This window comes from Syngnathus acus, chromosome 2 (assembly GCF_901709675.1).
Source record: "Syngnathus acus chromosome 2, fSynAcu1.2, whole genome shotgun sequence".
Classification (NCBI taxonomy): domain Eukaryota; kingdom Metazoa; phylum Chordata; class Actinopteri; order Syngnathiformes; family Syngnathidae; genus Syngnathus; species Syngnathus acus.
This window is the reverse complement of record NC_051088.1, coordinates 17,564,989-17,584,026: the sequence shown is the minus strand read 5'-3', so window position 1 is coordinate 17,584,026 and position 19,038 is coordinate 17,564,989. Positions and strand designations below refer to the sequence as shown.

At 40.0% G+C, this 19,038-nt stretch overlaps 2 protein-coding genes across 6 annotated transcripts in view; both read left to right on the top strand.

Annotated features, from left to right (window-relative positions):
- The window catches only part of LOC119119562 (RAP1 GTPase activating protein), a 28,862-nt gene extending 17,020 nt beyond the window's left edge, over window positions 1–11,842 (top strand). For 3 of the 5 annotated variants that reach the window (XM_037245959.1, XM_037245958.1, XM_037245962.1), the window contains 21 exons: window positions 40–234; window positions 1,234–1,337; window positions 1,666–1,744; window positions 1,986–2,039; window positions 2,518–2,601; window positions 3,091–3,191; window positions 3,417–3,546; window positions 3,871–4,026; window positions 4,197–4,268; window positions 4,346–4,432; window positions 4,522–4,665; window positions 7,055–7,189; window positions 8,055–8,132; window positions 8,455–8,564; window positions 8,640–8,759; window positions 9,058–9,169; window positions 9,942–10,053; window positions 10,358–10,428; window positions 11,480–11,521; window positions 11,634–11,681; window positions 11,766–11,842. In XM_037245959.1, the coding sequence (XP_037101854.1) occupies window positions 40–234; window positions 1,234–1,337; window positions 1,666–1,744; window positions 1,986–2,039; window positions 2,518–2,601; window positions 3,091–3,191; window positions 3,417–3,546; window positions 3,871–4,026; window positions 4,197–4,268; window positions 4,346–4,432; window positions 4,522–4,665; window positions 7,055–7,189; window positions 8,055–8,132; window positions 8,455–8,564; window positions 8,640–8,759; window positions 9,058–9,169; window positions 9,942–10,053; window positions 10,358–10,428; window positions 11,480–11,488 (1,953 nt within the window). In that variant the 3' untranslated portion in view covers window positions 11,489–11,521; window positions 11,634–11,681; window positions 11,766–11,842. The remainder of the gene's footprint in view (window positions 1–39; window positions 235–1,233; window positions 1,338–1,665; window positions 1,745–1,985; window positions 2,040–2,517; window positions 2,602–3,090; window positions 3,192–3,416; window positions 3,547–3,870; window positions 4,027–4,196; window positions 4,269–4,345; window positions 4,433–4,521; window positions 4,666–7,054; window positions 7,190–8,054; window positions 8,133–8,454; window positions 8,565–8,639; window positions 8,760–9,057; window positions 9,170–9,941; window positions 10,054–10,357; window positions 10,429–11,479; window positions 11,522–11,633; window positions 11,682–11,765) is intronic. The other 2 variants (XM_037245960.1, XM_037245961.1) reach the window with 2 other exon arrangements.
- Window positions 11,843–14,429: 2,587 nt separating this feature from the next.
- On the top strand, window positions 14,430–17,636 carry fitm2 (fat storage inducing transmembrane protein 2). Its single transcript, XM_037280048.1, has 2 exons — window positions 14,430–14,643; window positions 15,521–17,636. Exons 1-2 carry the CDS (start codon window positions 14,471–14,473, stop codon window positions 16,128–16,130), a joined length of 783 nt encoding a protein of 260 aa, XP_037135943.1. The 5' UTR covers window positions 14,430–14,470; the 3' UTR covers window positions 16,131–17,636.
- The last annotated feature ends 1,402 nt before the right edge of the window (window positions 17,637–19,038 follow it).

The window sequence follows — 19,038 nt, the reverse complement described above, 5'->3', positions numbered from 1 at the left end:
CTTTATTGGCTTTTTAACTTTGTTGACATGTTGTGACAGGTTTTGGGAAGGAAGAGCCCCTTTCCTCTCATCCTTCTGCCGCAGTTTGGCGGTTACTGGATTGAGGGAACAAATCACGAGCTGGGTAATAATCCGGACCCATCGGAGCCGCTGCGGACTTTGTCCCCGGACACCCGCACAAAGCTGGAATGTAACGCAACGGCCACATTCTACCGCAAACACTTTCTGGCAAAGGTTTGTCAATAGTACTGCATATGTTTGGAAATTCAATCTGAGGATAAGGAATAGCATCGATGTTGCCGTGCTATTAAATAAGGGATATTTGAAAACAAACGGTGCAGCAACACATGCCAACAGACAATCTAACAATACTCAGGTATATTTTCATCCTGATTAGAATGACGGTTTTGTTGCGTACTGATGAGCTGAGTGAGGAGTTGCGACGTAAAGAATCGCACTTGAGATCTAGGCAGCTTTTCTGCAAAAATTATTTCACATTACTGTGGATTACTGCACCAATTACTCTAGCTGAGCCAAGCTCTTCTTTGTTTCTATTATACTGCTGCTTGGTGGCCAAGTTGCGCACACCACAAAGAGCCATCATGAATTAATCATGATGTACACACTATTTAATCATTTAGTGGCTATATGTTTTCATAACATACAATATTAGCCAATATTTAATATTTTATGCAATTATTATACTCTATTATATAATATTTATAATCTAAGCATAGGTTGTATACAGTATAATATATGTATTATGTGCTATTTTACAACTAATTAAACATTAAAAAAAATTCAGGAGAGACTGATTTATGGTATTTCCATTAATTTCAATAGGGAAAGATGATTTCAGTCCCCACTACTCAAAAACTCCTCAATATACGCATTACAATTGCACTTCCAGCACGAATGAGCAAAATCATCCTCATGGAGGACTCCGCAATCAATTTCACTTTGTGCTCATTACAATAAGCTAATGAATAAGCAACTGTCTGGCATCAAACAGCCTCAATGTGCATTTTTCTGTACTTGTAGAAGCGGATTTACATTAAGCCTCACCACCTGCTCTTCAATATGAACAAATTTGATCTGGGTTTGGATGCTGTGCAAAGTGTGTGTGTGTGTGTGTGGGCGTGTGTCTGTGTGTGTGTGCGCGCGTGCTTGTGTGTGCTTGGGTTTCAGGGAATGATATTTACTAATGGCCGTAACCTTGCACTGTGCCCTCAGGAACACTTTAATTACTATTCAGTGGACGGCGCCCTGGGACATCTGGTGTTCTCTTTAAAATACGACGTGATCGGTGACCAGGAGCATCTCCGACTAATGCTTAGGTAACACATACATGCGGCACTGCAGAGTTCAATTGGTCAGAAAAAGTCCAATCATCTGCCCTAAAATGTTCAGTATTGAGTGCATCAACGCATCCCCCCTAGCAATGTTATCACAAAAGTCATAAAGCATGAGAGAGTGTCAACACAAGTGTCATTTCCACAGTAGGGCAACAGATGGACTATTTAGGCCAGTGAGTGGGTGGGTGGGGATGAGCAAGAGGGGAAGGGTGGGGACGTTTGATAATGGCCTGTCCCGGATCCTCCATTATGTTTGAGAAATGTTATATGACTTGTTATTTATGTGAGGTTTATTTTATGACTTGACCAGGACCAAGCAAAAAACATACCACGATGTCATCCCCATCTCCTGCCTGACTGAGTTTCCCAATGTGGTCCAAATGGCCAAGGTGAGTCTTTGAGTTAAAGGGACAGTGTGTGGAATTTATTTTTTGCCATCGAGTGGTGAAATAACCTAAGTGTAGCAAACACTAGACATATGATTATATATATATTTTTTTAGATGTATGCTGATGTGTTTTTTTTAATGAATGAACATTGAAAAATCCAAACATTCTATGCACTGTCCCTTTAAGAATGCATGTCGCAACAGTACCGCAAATTTGACATTTCCTGCTTATTTTTCCCCAGCTCGTCTGTGAGGAAGTCAACGTGGACCGCTTCTTCCCAGTGCTTTATCCAAAAGTAAGTGAACTACTTATGAATACTTAAAATTCCCATAAAGATCAAATAAATGATGATATAAAATGAGGCCGCAAATCTCTGTGTGGCCGCTGCCAACTATCAATCAAATAGCATTTCTATGACCTGGAAAAACAGATACGACTTCATCAGGCATCTTTATGATGCCTTTACAGACCTACCGCTGTCAAGTCAGACTTGAAAAATAAAAATCACCACCTTCCTCTGCATGACGTTGGCTCAATCACGGCTAGAGATGGGTACTGAATTCTGTACTTTTATCGGTACAGACCGATTGGGGTCGGTACTACTAGTTGCCCAAGTGATTCACTGGGTGCTATTTTTACCCTGCTCAAAAACAACAGTAAAACTAAAATTATGAAAAAGAGTTCAATACGATAGCTCCACAATTGAGTCCTATAGTTGTCAGTCTTTGCACAGTTTCAGAAAGCATGTATAATGTAGAATTTACTTTTCACAGGCCTCGCGACTTATTGTGACATTTGATGAGCACGTCATAAGCAACAACTTCAAGTTTGGGATCGTTTATCAAAAGTTTGGCCAGGTAAGAGATTCATCATAAATGTAAGTTGTCGTTGCTGTTCGGCAGTTTTACAAATATATTTTTTAGTACGAAAACCCTGTTTTCGATTCAACCCCTAGGCCAACCACTCCATAATATGTTAATGTTGGTAATGACGGGGGTACATGAAAGAGCTAAGTCCTTTTTTTAGGTGGTACTCTGTATTAAAATATGAACAAAACACTTCCCATGCAAAGTAAGAATAATGAAGCTCGTGTTGTAAATTCAATTTCCTCGAGCAACGCTCAGTGCTTCCGTCTTAATGATGGCGTTCAGCACAACTGCTTTCAGTAATCCTTTACTCCTTTACGCCCTCTCGTCTAATCTGTTGGGTGCGGAAGATTACTCGTAACTTCTCATGACGAATCATGACATGACATCAAGCTGTGAGATTTTTTTTTACAACTGCATTCTAGTTTCATACATGTTTACACTAAACATTGCTTTTAAATTTCCCATTTTTTGACGCAGACTTCAGAGGAGGAGTTATTTGGCAATAACCAAGAGAGTCCTGCCTTTGTGGAATTTCTGGAGTTTCTTGGGGAGAAAATTGAGCTTCACCACTTTAAAGGGTAACCATGACTTGAAATCATTTAATGACACCTTCTGTATTACAAAAAATATATATATTTGTCAGCTCTAACACTCTGCAATGATGATTCGAGCTTGAAGTCGACTAATATCTTTTGGCAGTAAAAACAATACACCTATGTGCAACACATTTTAATTGAGTTGTTATTTAAGTATTTTTTTTCTATACTTAAGTGCAGTGTTCATGTTCAAACTGTGTGCGTTAGATTCCGTGGAGGCTTGGACGTGACTCACGGCCAGACTGGCACAGAATCCATCTACTGCAACTATGGCAATAAAGAGGTCATGTTCCACGTGTCCACAAAGCTGCCTTACACCGAGGGGGACACGCAGCAGGTACTGTAATATAATACTGACACACCTTTGTGTGGTCATACTGTGAGTTCCCGGTGCAGTCATTTGTTTAATGGTGTCAGCTAGAGAAGCACTCTTCAGAGAAGTCGCACACAGCCATTGGCAGCAGTGCTCAATCATTTTTTATTTAAAGCCGCTGCTTTAAATCACAATGAGTTTTTTTTTTCTCTGGCACAGACTGATTTGAGATGACGCCATATTTTGACTGCCATAGAAACTACTCACCATTATGCTGCATGTAGTCGTCCGCAATGTGAAATTGTGATACGTGGGCGATTCATTTGCGATGTGTCTCTCGTGTTACAGTTACAGCGAAAGCGGCATATAGGCAACGACATTGTGGCAATTGTATTCCAAGAAGAAAACACTCCCTTTGTGCCAGATATGATCGCCTCCAACTTCCTCCATGGCTACGTTGTGGTCCAAGTGGTCAACCCGTGTTCAGACAATGTTCTTTACAAGGTAAATAACCTTCTTTATCTTATACTTAACTATAATTATGGTTGTATATGTACCTATGGATTTAAAAGCGAAGCATAAAGAGTCTCTGTCACAACAATGCATGAGTGCTGTCAATGAAAAGGGTGACCATTGCAAAAATGTGCGTCATTTTTTTACCCTAAAATTTACAGGTGTCCGTGACAGCACGGGATGACGTACCTTTCTTCGGTCCCGCCCTCCCAAACCCTGCTGTCTTCAAAAAAGTAAGAAAGTAACAACTTGTAAATGAGCACTGTCACATTAGCATATACGTTTCGTCAGATCTAGCATTTTCGTACAGGGCCCTGAATTCCATGAATTCCTTTTCACAAAACTCATCAATGCTGAATACGCCTGCTATAAAGCTGAAAAGTTTGCAAAGTTAGAGGTGGGTCTTACTTCCTCATTGTTTGATGTTCTTTTGTGCTAAAAATGACAAGCGTGTGCTTTGCGCGTGTGTGCACACGCCTGAGTTAGGAGCGAACGAGGTCAGCCTTGTTGGAAACACTTTACGAGGAGCTGCACGTGAACAGCCAGGCCATGATGGGTGTCGGGGGAGATGATGACAAGCTGGAGAATGGTGGCGGCGGCGGCGGAGGAGGCTTCTTTGAGTCATTCAAGGTAACTGTCGAGGCGGGAGCAGAGGCTTCCAACAAATAATCCCGCTTCCTTTTCAAATGATGCTGCTTCCGTGAAAAAAAATATACACCAAGGAAAGGAATAGTTTGGCATTCTTGGGAATGGGTTGAAATTGACAAAATGCTTTTCTCAGTATGTGGAACGAACCTGTAGTTGTGCCTTGAGATATGAGTTGAAGCTATGAAAGAAATATAAAAGCTTAGTTGATCATTTTATTTACTGTTATTTGGCTCTCTCTGTACCCATGTTCTGTTTGTTCATCAGAATTAGTACGGAGAAAAAAGTGCAATAGAAATTAATCCTCTCGAACCTTCCTCAAAGTTTTAAAAATACTTTGGTTTTTAATAGGAAAAAGTTCGCCACACAATATTGTACTTTATACAATGATACAGTAATGAGATAATTCAATGGAAAATAATTTTTATCAGATTTATCAGTAAACACTGTTCTTATAATAATAAATATTTGTTTTCAATAATAACTAGATAATTTATCATTGATATTATCAACAATTGTTATTGATCATATTAAATAATGATTTTTTTAAAATGAAAATTACAACATTGACATTGTGCTGTTCCTTCTGTATATCACTTGGGGGAAATATAAAACAGACATAACCATACATACATGAAAAAGAAGTCACATTTCTCAGCCCGACATACACATGACATTCGTTAACCTATTAATGGCATGTTCTCTTTGTTCGAATTAATTTGGCATCATCTAAAGCAAAGCTATGTGGTTATTTTGAATCCCATCTTTCTTCAGCGAATGACAGCCCGCGTCACTTGTATCTCAAGGCACCACTGTACTTTGACGAAGTGGCATAGAAAAAAAAAGTTCAAAACTACAACTGAACATGACACTAAATGTTGTTGTGACACATGAAACTTGCATTTGTCTTCTGTCCGCCTCCTCTGTGGCTGTTAAACTGTTCTTTAATGACTATGACGACTTTAGCAGGAAGACGCTCTGTTCCTCTGCGTCACACCACTCTCGCCTTCCCATGCTTCCTTGCTTTCTACGTGCTTTTCACCTCCAGATGTGTCTGCTTCTCCATGCTACGCCTGCATATCAACACACTTGGCTTTTTTCCCCGCAGAGTGCCACTTTCCCCTCGCTTCCTTTTCGAGCTCACTAAACATCTTGCGAGCACTGAGACGTAACAGTTGCTTCTTTTTTGTCAGGGTGAATTAACAACCAGGCAAGGATTAAACAATATCAACAATTTTGAAACTGATTCAGTTACTGGTGCGGTTATTGTTTTCCGAAGTAGAGGTAGAAGTTTACAAATGTCTTGTTAAAATCAGTCTGTTTTCATAAATACTGCTGAGCGCTGGCATTAGAGGATATTAAGTTAAAAAGTTATTCAATTTCAGGGGTTCAAAACATTATTGAAACTTGAACAAAGCACAGGCGGCATGGCACGGTGGAGCACTGTCCGCCTTAAAGTTCAGCGGTGCAAGGTTTGATTCCAGCTCCGGCCTCCCTTTGTGGCGTCTGCATGTTCTCCCCGTGCTTGCGTGGGTTTCCACTGAGTGCTCCTCTTTCCCCCACATTCCAAAAATATGCATGGTAGGTCGATTGACCACTCCAAATTGTCCGTAGGTGTGATTGTAAGCGTGAACTGTTGTTTGTCTATGTGTGCCCTGGCGACCAGTTCAAGGTGTCCCCCGCCTTCTGCCCAAAGTCTGCTAGGATAGGCTCCAGCATGCCCGAGACTCTCGTGAGGAGAAACGGTTTGGAAGATGAATGAATTTGCTCCTTATTTTGAGAGCTGAGAAGCAAGTTTTTCTTTTCATCTTCTCAAAGTCACGATATACATACATACATTCTTGGTAGCAAATATCTACAAGGTTTGTTTATAGGTGCCTATAGATGTCACTTCAGCATACTTTGTAGTTCCCTGGCTCTCAGAAGGAGCAACAGCAATGCTTTTTATTAGACATGGTTTTGGCCTGAGCACAATAGTAGTGAATAGGGTCAGTTTTTAGTGCTTTTTCTATGCATTTCTAATGTGCATCGATTATGATAATTTATTATAAATCACCTATATAATAGGGAACGGACCAGCCACTCAATAGTGAAAATCTGTGTATTATATTTGTAATTTTCGTGTCGCACTAAAAACCGTTTACATGCCATTTGTTGAAAAGTAGTGATTATAAAAAAATATTTTTTTTCTCCCCCTAACATAATGATGAATATTCGTGATTACAAAATTGGTCAAAATAACAGTGATTATATTATTTGGGCCTTAATGGTGCATCAGGCTTTCTAGTGGTGAGGGTCACTCTCTCATCTAGCAGCAATGCCGAGGGGTTGTCGCCATTTCAATGCATGTCCCCCTCCTCGTCTCTCTCCCTAGCGGGTGATACGCAGCAGGAGCCAGTCTATGGACGCCATGGGTTTTACTTTCAAGAAGCCGCACACGGTGCCGGCTAGCCTCAGCGGAAGCTTTAACCACTGCACACCCGCAGAGAGCCCCAAATTCCCAGGGATAGTAAGTACAGCCCTGCTCCTCCTGGTCTTTGGAGAGCCGCGCCTCGGGCCCCCTTTTGTCCCGTAGAACTATGAGAGCTTGTGCCTTCCCTTCCTCTCACTTGCCTGCTGCACTAACGTCTCACAGAGAAGCGCTTGACTGAAGTCATGCGCCTCGCGGGGCTCGGTTCTCACTTCACAAGGCTTGCACGTTTGTCCGACAACATTAGCCCGTGCCACTCAACTCGCAGCAGCGGCAGACTTGCATCAGCATGAGGTGATGTCGCGCACCTCCTTAAAGGTGCACCTGAGCGTTTTGTTATTTTGAACAAGTTCTTTTAGGAATTCATGCATAGCTGAACCAAATATATTTTTGTCATTTCAGGGTTAGAATTGAGTGATCCTGTTTAACTAAGGATAGAGCCGATTTTAGCAGAGGTGGGCCGCATTGTGAGATGTTTAAGAAAAACATTGTAACTCATGTAACTTACTTTATGAAGGTGGCGAAAATGTATTTGGTATTTCAAAACAGGTGCATCGCTGTGTTTCACTTCCAGGTTGCCAAACTAACAATAACACTGCTTTGGTGTGAACCCCAATGTATAACTGCTACTTTGTGTCATCTGCAGCTTTATTTTGTTTTTGTATCTTCTTGTCCTCACAGGCTCACTTATCCGGCTCACCTTTTTTTTTCTCTCATCCAGTCGCTTGTGTCACACCGCGCGGAAGAAAAATGATGCCCGCTTTGTATTTTGTTTGAACGACACGACTCGCATGGAATCTCATGTATTTGTATATGATCTCATTTTGACCCTTCTTGTCCACTGTCACCCCCCCCCCCCCCCCCTCTTTGTCTCTCTCCATCTCTCTCCTCCTGCCTGGCTCAGTCATTGCTTGTCCCAGGCAAAAGTCCCAGTAAATATGGACGTCGAGGCAGTGCCATAGGAATAGGATCAGTAGAAGAGGTTCATGTTTAATTCTCACTATTTTTCAAGCAACGCTTGTTCTCTATGTTGTCTGTCTGCTCGGCACCACTGCATCATGGCCAAGTCCTTGTTCATGCCATCTTTTTAAATAACTTGAAAGAGATCTTATGTAAGTTAAGTTTAAATATGACTTTAAGACACCACTGCAAAATGATCATTTTCTACAGTTTTTATATTTTTATATACATTACTGTATAAGTGATTTTTTTTTGTTCTGTGCTTGACTTATAAGTTAAGTCATAATAATGTAAAATAATGAGTACTGTAAGTTTGTGATTTCGGTTTCTCTCTTCCCTGGCAGTCTTTGATTATTCCGGGGAAAAGCCCCACCAGGAAAAAGTCTGGTCCCTTCAGCTCCAGGCGAAGTAGTGCCATCGGGATTGAAAATATTCAGGAAGTGCAGGAGAAAAGGTGCAATTTGAATACATAATCTTGGCTCAAGCAGAATTACAGAAGTATTCATTTTCCTTGTGTCTGACGGAGCAGCAGAGAGAATTCCCCGAACACCCAAAAGACCCCCGACAGCGGCCACGTCTCTCAGGATCAGAAATCGGACAACTCATCTAATCAGAGCTCACCTGAGGCTCTCACCACCACCAAAAACAGGTATGACCTCTGATCTTGGTGGGGTCAGGTATCTTTTTTTGGCCTATGTAGTGAAAAAGACTTGCTTTGGAAATAGTAATGATAATGAAAATATTTTAATTTGCCAATTAAGTCTTAACATAGTCATTTTAAAAAAAAAAAAAATTAATGTTAGACTTAAAAACAAAAACGCAAAGAAATCTCACATAAGCATCATTTGGATTTTTCGATTTTGGATTTCCACCATAAAATGGAAAAAACAAATAATGATGTGGCAGTTTTGTGATTGAACGCAACATGTAGTTTTTTTGTGCGGCAGGGCCCCATCCATCCCCGAGGCCAATGACCTTTCGCGCTCCTCGTCAAACGCGAGCAGCTTTGCCAGCGTGGTGGAGGAAAACGAGGTGGTGGAGGATTATGACACGGGCATGGTGAGTTTTGTGTTCCTTATGCAGCAAAAGGATGGAAGGTGCTAGTAAAAAAGTCTTAAGAAACCACATTTTCGAAAGGTACGCCATTCAAACAAACATTTGGTTCATATTCTTAATTAGACATCCATGAACAATAACAAATCCGTTTCATCTTACCTCCCTAAATAACATACAATTTTAGCTGGTATGTGCTTTCTAATAGGGAAAATAGCTCTCTATAATAATATTCTTTATATGGTGTAAACATGAAATAAATAATACAATGTACACAACTTAATTGGTTTTGCATCATTAATTGTAATTTGGCAGCTGCTTTGGTGTGTGCGTCTTGGCCACCTGGGGCTGTATAATACAGATGTATGAATAAACATTGACACAATCAAAATTACTTGCTGAGCGGCTGTGACGTTAATTGTTAATTGCAGAGGATAGAGAAAATGTGCCTGCGAGTATTGTAATATTGTTTGTCTACATGTGTTGATGCACCATTTGTGTTCAAATGGCCATTGCTTGAAAGGGTTCCACAGCTCGAACTAGATGCTATTTACTAGCCCCGTCTATTGTGTTTTGCATTGTTTGTAAGAATTAACCTATTCAGCCTTTCTGAGGGCAAAGCCATGTGGCTGTTTTGAATACACAAGGTGTCTTAATGTTTAGTTTGATAGTAAATTTCAACTTGGACCGGCATTTAAAAGCTTCAAGCCTCTTTTTGAAGAATTGTTCTGTGCATTTCACCTGATGTGCGTGTTTCTTGCGGCCTGCGATCGGTTAGGAGAGTTTGTCATCTGCCGGGACACCACACAAGCGGGACTCTCTCACATACAGCACGTGGCTGGACGACAGTGCGAACAGCGCCAGTACCAACAGCCGCGGCAGCTCGCCAGGTTTGAACATTGGCATTTTATTATTGGCATTTTCAAGGGCAAATTTGACACATTTTTTTTTTCCATTAATTTTACACACAACACTTCATATTGGCAATGTCATAAAAAATGCGTTTTGCAAATGTATTGAAAAATAAAAAACGACTTATCAATTTTCGTTTCCTCAATAGTTTGTCCCAATTTGATGCACCATCACAAAACGTGCAAAATTTCTAGTGCTGTGATTAATTTCCGGGCACACTGTACTGTATGTGAGCGCAGGAGGAGAAATAATGCTATGTGTGTGCGCTAATCACTTGCTCAGGTCCTGCTAAAAGTGAGCGGGGGAAAGGAACAGACATCCGCATCAAACTCGAGCGACATCAGTCGTCATCGGTGAGTCTACCCGGTCTTATTCTTTGCTAATATCCAAATTAATCTGACAAAAGATGTGAGTGAGGGGAATCCTGATTGAATTCCACCAACAGAAATCTCAGTTAATTAATCTGTCCCTAAATTATGTTAATTATATCAGATTTTTTTGCTTTAGCAACTCAAGTTGTTGAAATGTAAATTATTGCCCTCATTTCGTTCCTTCTCCCATGGAAACAATTTAGTTTTTGTAAAATCTTCTTTCCGATTGACATTTCACGCATTCAAACGACAAAAAGACTAAAATCATCATTCAATCCATTTCGTATGTTTCATCAATGGTAGCTACTGCCTTGTTGAAATGACATGTCACGGATTTGTTTACAAGGAAGAATCTTGAGCTTTTGCCACGTGCAAATGCTGCATGTGCAACGTCATGATGAAAATGTTCACATTATGCAGTGGTACCTTGAGATATGAATTTAATCTGTTTCGTCACTATATTCGTAATTCAAAGCAACTGTATCTCAGATCCTCTTTCCTTATTGAAATGAATGGGAATGGCATTCGTCTGTTGACTAAAATGCTTGGAATGTTATTTTTAATTAGGAAAGTCACACTCCATTATACTCTTCCTCATACAAAAAAAGTGTAATAACATGATTAAAAAGAATGGAAACAAGTTGTGCATCATAATTACATGCTTTTATTCGTTTTTTCTGTACTGCTTCATTTGGTGTGCCTGCCTTGGGCACCAGGGGCAGTATAAGATGTCGTTCAGATGCAAACATTTAAGAATAGTATCACAACTAATGTGACTTCGCAAGCTGCTCCTTGCAGAAGATAAATAATCTACTATGCTTTTGGGTATTGTCATATTTCTGTCTACATGTGTTGCTGCACTGTTGATGTTCAAATATCCATTGCCTTAAGGGGTATTGCATGCTGACTGTTAATGCTAAATTTTAGCCAGTCAATGGCATTTCCCATTGTGTGGCAGCATTAAGCTCGAGGACTTAAATCTGTATGGTTGTTTGATATATGCAACATGTAATTCTCTTTGTTTTTTGTTTAGTTGAGTTGAGTTCACTGCCATCGTACAGCGCTCGTATCTCAGGTTTGTGCTCGCAAGCAACAGCAAAAGCAAATCAGAAAAAGTCACTTGTATCTCAAGGCACCGCTGTCTGTCGAGTCTTGCTCTCATTGTGCTTTAATTACTTTTTGTGCAGAACTGTTAGCTCGTCCCACCTGCACGCATTGCGGATTTCCATCTCCAGGTTGGATCATCATTCCATTAGACTGTTGTTTTATTTTTCTGTGCAACGTTTGGCTCACGATTGTGTTTTTCTCCTGTTCCAAAGCATTCCCATCAATCACAGCCCCTCCGGGAGATGAGCCAGTGCAGGCGTTGGCTATGACCGATGTGCCGAACACGGGAGAAAAGCAACGAGCATCGGACACGGTTCCTCACCCGACCGTTGCTCGGTGAAGGTTGCAGCATGCCACATTCACATATGGCAGGAGATGCGCCAGGAGGGCCAAACTTTGGCAAAGTGTGATTTTGTGGCACTCGTTTCTTTGTCACTGAGGTGTGAATGTGCACTCATGGTTCCCGCAACCTGTTCTGTCTTGATGCGTAACACGTTTGACTTTGTGTTCTTGAATGTTCCAACTCCACAGGGTAAGAAGGGGGCTGTGAAAATCTGTGTCAAAATGACCGTGCGGGTTTTAATCTGGTTTAATTCAAATTCATATTCTTTCATTTTTAAAAGGGACAGTGTACGGCAATTAACACTGTAATAAATGTGAAGTCACTCGTTAGCTGAAAGGCTAGTTTTTGTCTGCAGTCTCTTTGCCTTATGTTACTGGACATCCTAGAATAAATAAAATAAGAGGATATTATCAATAAAAGCAGTTATTGACATCTGTAGACAAATACCCAAACTGGTTTTCCAGCATTATAGCTATACAGTGGTGCCTTGAGACAAGTTACCCTACTTATTTCAAGATGCAGTTGTCATTTGGGTGATTTTTCTTTTCCTTTGGCAAATAGTTGAGGCCCACTGTAATATTAAAGCAGCTTATTAAATCACACCGAGCGTTAGCTTTGACTCTTCGTTTGTCTGTATTGTACTGCCCCCTGGCGGCCAAGGCGGGCACTTCAGCGAGAGCAGTAGAGCGTATTGAATTGAAGCATTAAGTTATGATGCGCTGAACTGTTTACCTATTTATACTCCTTGTAATTACGCTACTGCTCTTTTGTTTTATGATATTATAGAGTGCTATTTTTCATTCATTTCAACGGGGAGAGATAATGATGGAGTGGTCACGGAAGTAATTAAACTTGTATTTTAAGGCACCACTGTATTTCTTTTAATGGGATCAAACCTCCCGCAGACAATGATGAAAGGCAGTACAGGATTCCAACGAGTCGGTGCAGTACAGCCAATATATGCTGTTTGGAATTTGGAAGCATGCACCATTGACTTGTTTTAATGCTTTGTGTTTCTTGACCACTTTTTATTTAATTTTCCAGTTTGGTTTTCTTTGAATGTTTTATTTATTGATTAAGTTGATTCTGGAGTGACGTCCATCTAGAGGGCGATGTTCTTTTTCCTTGGCATGAATTTGAATGTTTTGAACTGTGAAACACTTCAGGGGTCAACTCCTTACTCAGTACAAGAAATTTAAAACAAGGAATTTTTATTGGCTTTGAAGTTGGAAAAAATGCTCCAAATTCAACTGCTGATTGTGCAAATAAAATATAAAATGGGGGGTGCAAAATTTAAAAAGGCTTGACCAAATCAACAGTGCATTATTGTTCAGCTCTGTGCATTTAAAATTGTATTTTTGAGAGCTTTTGGATATTGATTCTAAATAATTTTCTGGCTATTGTGTAAAAGGGAGGATCTGTATATTATCTGGATTATTTCAGTTGCCTTACCACAAACAAGTATAGTTCATGAAGCAAATGTTTGTTGTTTTTATTGTAAATAAATCCCATGCTACGTTGGTTTGCGTTGGTCAGCGCATTCTTATTGACACGTTTAATATCAGCTGTCAAAAATGCCTCCATATTGGAAAGAAAAGTGCAGCTTACTCAGTTGTACGACTGTGCCACATGGAAGATGGCATGCAGTTTAAATGAGACAACGAAAAAAAGCAGACATTTCATGAAACATTTTCATCAAACTCACTGCGGCCTGTTATCCACAATACAACTTCCGTTTGCAAGTCATCTCAGTTCCGTTTTTTTTTATTCTGGCAACCAAAAAAGGCCATCATACCTCGAGATAACAGCTTCCTACATACAACCCTAACTTTCAAACGTAATAGTAAATCCTACATCTATTTGGATTGAAAATGTTATTGCTATGTTAAAACATACTGGGTGGACGTCCCAGGTGTTAAACCCTTAATCTTGTTTGAAATGTAGAAATATTTGAGTAAATAGATTTGGGTGAAAATATGCACAAAATTAGTTCTTGCATTAAATGTTTAGTTTAGTGGCAACTTTGAATGGAATTTCTATTAAGCAAGTTAGCCATTTAAACCTGGGTGGGGGTTTGGGATTCACTGTACCATATGTGGTTAATTTTGTAGTTGAGCAGTGGATCTTTTCTATATGCATTTGAAGATTAAAATAAATGTTTATACGCCTGTGCTCATTGGTTCAAAAAAAAAACAAAAAACAAATATGTGTGCATAATGTCCATCTTAAAATTGGCATTTTTGTCATACGTCTGGTTAGGAAGTGCACAAGTATAGAGTACAGTAAATAAGCCAAATAAATAAATAAATAAAAAATCCAGTGACATGGGAAGAGAATTGGGGGGGGCACCTTACAACAAAAGAAAAAACAAAAGAAAACAAAACATAAAAAAAAAAAAAAAAAAAAAAAAGCGAATCCGTGGGTGCCGAACCGCGAGCATTCAGGCGTCGAGTGTCCTGTGCCTGTGAACGCGTGCCATTCAATTCGTCACCACCAGACGGCAGTAATGCGCCATGTAAGCGTTATCACGTCAAGCAAACGACGAATAAGTCCATCCCGGGCGAAGTTGTCAACATGGCGGCGGTGGACGTCGTTGTGTGTAACTTGGTGACTCTGTGGAGGATACCAGCCGTCAGACACAAATTCCCGTGGATGTTTTTGCTAATTGCAGTCGTGGGATCCATTCTCAAAGAGCTCCAGCTCGTGCCGGAGACGTATTTCAGCAGCAGAAGAAATTTCCTGAACGTGTGAGTAGAGCTAAAGATGGCTAATTTGTTGTTTAGCCTGCTGAGGTCAGGGCAGTCCCTGCTAGAAATCATTCAACTTTTAACTGGATGAGTATTGACTTGTATTGCGTGTATTGTTTCTATAATTTGTGTATATTTAGATATATCTATTTTATATACATACACTACTTTTCAAAAGTTGGGGGTCACTTAGTACCTTCGTTGGTGTGCTCCAACGAAACGTTAAATTTACCTGCGAGAGGTCATCAGGCATGAACGGAAAGGACATTTTGTGGAAGTGAATCACCTTTCTGCATTATGCAGCTTGATTTGGGGCTGTTCTTCTTTAGCTGGAACCAGCTAAGGTGGAGGGAAGAAGAATAATCATCTTTACTAGTCACGTACACACCTGTACATAAAATTTGACCTCTGCATTTGACTCCTCTCATTAGTGGACACAGCAAAACACTCAGTGATACTTCAGCCCTGGCGAAGCAATATTTGGGATTTACACTTGCAGATATACTTTAAAATTGTGGCAGGTGTGTGCTGATTCCCATCAAAATGAATTTAATTATTCCGATCACAGCTACGTCTGCAGTTTTACGAGGTTGTCCAAAGTTACAGCCACATTATTTCAGTTGTTTTGTTTTAACCTTCCCTCTTGAAAACATTTTCCTGTTAAGTATTACTGGTTCTAGGTAACATTAATGGTAGATTAGCATCGCTGAATTATTGTTGTATAACAAAACCTGCCATTTGATTTCTGGCCTCAAACCTTGCTGTTTGTGACTTTTGAGATTAGCAGTTATATTTGCATAAGAAAATGCGTGCAAAGCTTTCACCTCCCATATAGGAAGGCTGAACGAGTACAAGCATCCTCTTATTCATCCTACAGATATTTTGTCAAAGTATCGTGGGGATGGACGCTGCTGCTGCTCACTCCCTTCATCCTCCTCTCCAACACGGCCTTTAGCCGGAACGCTGTCTACCTGGGCAGACGGCTCCTCTCTCTGGTGGTGGCCACGGCCGTGTGGTACGTGTGCACCGAGACCTTTTTCTACATCGAGGACGTGACTGGCTCTTGTTATCAAACCGACTCCATGGACGTGAAGAACAGCCAATTTTCGTCCAAAGCCGAATGCCGGCGCGCCGGGCTCCACTGGCACGGCTTTGACATCTCGGGGCATTCCTTCATCTTGACGTACTCCGCCCTCTTAATCGTGGAGGAAACGGCGCCCATGTCCTCTCTGAAGACAGCGAGTATGTCTGCGCTACCGAGGGGTGTCCTTAACCTTCTGTACGTGGCGCTTAACCTCATAGTCATCATCTGGATGTGGATGTTCCTCTGCACCTCGGTTTACTTCCACGACGTGTCTCACAAGGTGCTGGGCACTGCGAGCGGGCTGCTGGCGTGGTTCTTGACATATCGCTTTTGGTACCTTAAAGCGCTGTCACCGGGTCTCCCGCCACAGTCCCACCTCAAAGGACAGAAACAACACGCCTAGCTGTGCCCGCGCTCTTGTATCGATACACTACACTCTTATTTAAGTTATTCAGAGGTCGTTGCGTACAGAACAACGTTGGTGTGATGTAAGAGCAAAGCACTGTAGTTTTTATTAAAGACATACGTGTGGTAATCCTGTTGAAGCAGTATTATTTAGCTTTTGATTGTAATTGTATATGACACTACAATAATCCCCATTACTGAAAATTGTAATGTAATTGACCCTCCAGATATTTTTTAAATAAAAAATACTGCCTATTTTGATAGTTTGAACTGTAAATTGACCACTAACTCTGATCTCAAAACACTCCAATAGTGGTCTTACAATGTTGTCATACAAATAAATGGCTTACTGATTTGATTTTGTGCAGATGTAACCTGACTGTCAAACTCAGCTCCTGATGTCACATAAACTTAGTTCCTTGGCAACAAGCTGCCTGCCACACGATGGTGCCAAAGCCCTGTTTGAGTACAGAAAAATTTTGTTAGACCTAATCTATGGAAAACTAAACGCTAAAGATTGCTTCGTAATCAATTAAACAGTGAATCATATATTTGGAGGGGGGGATTCCATCCCTATACTATGTTTCAATGTGACAATGCAGGAGATGCACAAATTGATTTAGATTATTTTCTGGTTTGAGCTAACATGACCAGAAATGAACAAAAATGTGGCTGAGTGTTTCTGAAAGGGAAATCTGTTGATTGCAGACGTTAACACAAAAGATGCTTTTGTGAAGCACTTATGAAATTGGGAAATATTTACTCTTGAGAGGCTGAAATCATGAGTATTTAGACAAATTTACGTTGAATAAAGTCTCTAGACTCTACACAATTAATCGATTGTCACAATGGTTGTTGATTAATTTGATCATTTTTTATATATTAACTGTTGCATGTCTATTGTGATACGAAACCACTTCTAAGTCATTTTACAACATTGCCCTTACAAATAATTTGATTAAAAATGCAAATGATGTGCTGAGCTTGGCTGCTGATGTGTCACTAACATTTGCACCAACATGCCAAAAGATGATGCTAAAGGCCAGGAACGTTCTGTTGCAAAGGGTTTGTTGTGTGGCTGTAGGCTGGTCCACTGTCTCACTCAAGACTTGCATCCCAACGCATTGTCTTTGTTGCCTTTTTCTTTCATTTTTGACTGGCTGGCCTCGGGTATTATCGCAGATGAACATCAAATATTAATATTGGGAGTTTTCTGTATCAGTTTGAGAAATAATTTGTGTTGTGCTGCTTTGCATGGTGAAATTTATGTCAAGCTGGGTGAAAAGACGACGCTTGCGCTTGTCCACGGTCTGTGTTTTCGGCTTTGGGACCATCTTGGGTTTTTTTCTTAGAAAGAGCAACAAATATATATATCCAATTACTAGTACAAGTCAAGTAGTACTTTCATTTGTATTACATACTTTGAGCTTCATCAAACTGTCAAGAAAAGATGTTCTTGTTACACACCTGCCAAAAACTTGTATTAAAGGTTTAAATGAATTGATATTGTTCAATCTTTGGCAATTTTATTCCATTTTAATCATGGTGGTCGTGCTGCATGCCTTTACCATTTTTAATAAGATCACATTTAAAGATGATGCTAAACAGATATTAAATTACACCCAAAACCTTAACGCTAGAAATAATAAATACATATATATATAACGTTGAAAAGAACAAAAAAGGTCCATTTGCCACTGAATACTATTTGTTATACTAGTACATGAAGCTGATTGCTCAATGACATGACTCAAGCCCCAACAATGTTACTAATAGGTTGATCAATGCTGAAGTGAATTAAAAAGTCAAATTTGATCGTTAATGTGACAGCACTCTTAGCATTTCATCACAATGAAGAATCTACCAAACACTCATGAAGACTACCAAAGTGAAAACACTTTTTCAGTACTTTTTTAAAGTATTTATTTTTCATTGATGGCAACAGAATAAATTAAGGCTTATGAACAAACATCATAAAAAGCACCATAAATAAATGCATATATATAAATATAAAAAAATAAAAGGTAGAAAATAAACATATATTATTGTGAGATTGAACAGCCACAATCACAAGTATAATCTCTCGATTGTGTGTGCGTGACGCACGAGGTTCCTGGCCTTGTCAAGAGGCGGAATTAAAACCAAACCAGGAAATAAAATGAATGTACGCGCGCTTTGTCAGTGGAGTGTTGCAAATATCGATATTGTGTTCAGAATAATAGTTGCGGTGCCTTTTAAAAAGTGACTCAATATCCTAACAGTTGCTTTTATTTCCATTCTCGCATACACTTTTCAAATGCTGCACGTTCGATTCCAAATCGAAACCTGAACGATATCAAATCCAAGTCCACTAATGAGCATAGAAGTGAAACTCAAATACAACTACATATTTGCTCAGTCATTCGCAGGAAAGCAAAATCTTAACAGATCTTGATGTGATGATTTTTTCTATGCTTGGATTCAGAATCAAAAGTTTTAAACGCACCGCAATTATTCTGATCGCAGCTATGATTCCAAAACTAAAGTCACACTGTCAAGCCAAAACTACCTTGCCACATTGTGCCATAATTTTGCTGCTCCTTGTGCAGGAGCAACGCTCCACCATACACAAGTTGAACAATGTGTCGATGCAAATGTCTGAGCTGTAAGTGTGGCAGAGGTCATGTGATTAGTCTTGCATCAACATACCAGTGACAGGGACAGCAATGAAATCCTTCCATTTAAGTAACCGGTTTGTCCACTCGTTGCCAGAAGAATGCAGCAGTGTTCAGACTTTTACACCAAATAAGTTAGTACGTGAATTGAGATGGGATCATTATTATTTTGGTGCTTTGAGACACTGGCGTAATTGACTTCATAACTCGAGGTACGCATTTCAAATTGTCTTTTCTCAATGGAACGAATAG

Bases quoted from the DNA above. Each gene is read 5' to 3' on its own strand.
- fitm2 (XM_037280048.1), top strand. From the start codon at position 14,471: ATGGCGGCGGTGGACGTCGTTGTGTGTAACTTGGTGACTCTGTGGAGG. The intron at 14,644-15,520 runs GTGAGTAGAGCT...TTCATCCTACAG, and splicing joins AGAAGAAATTTCCTGAACGT to ATATTTTGTCAAAGTATCGT.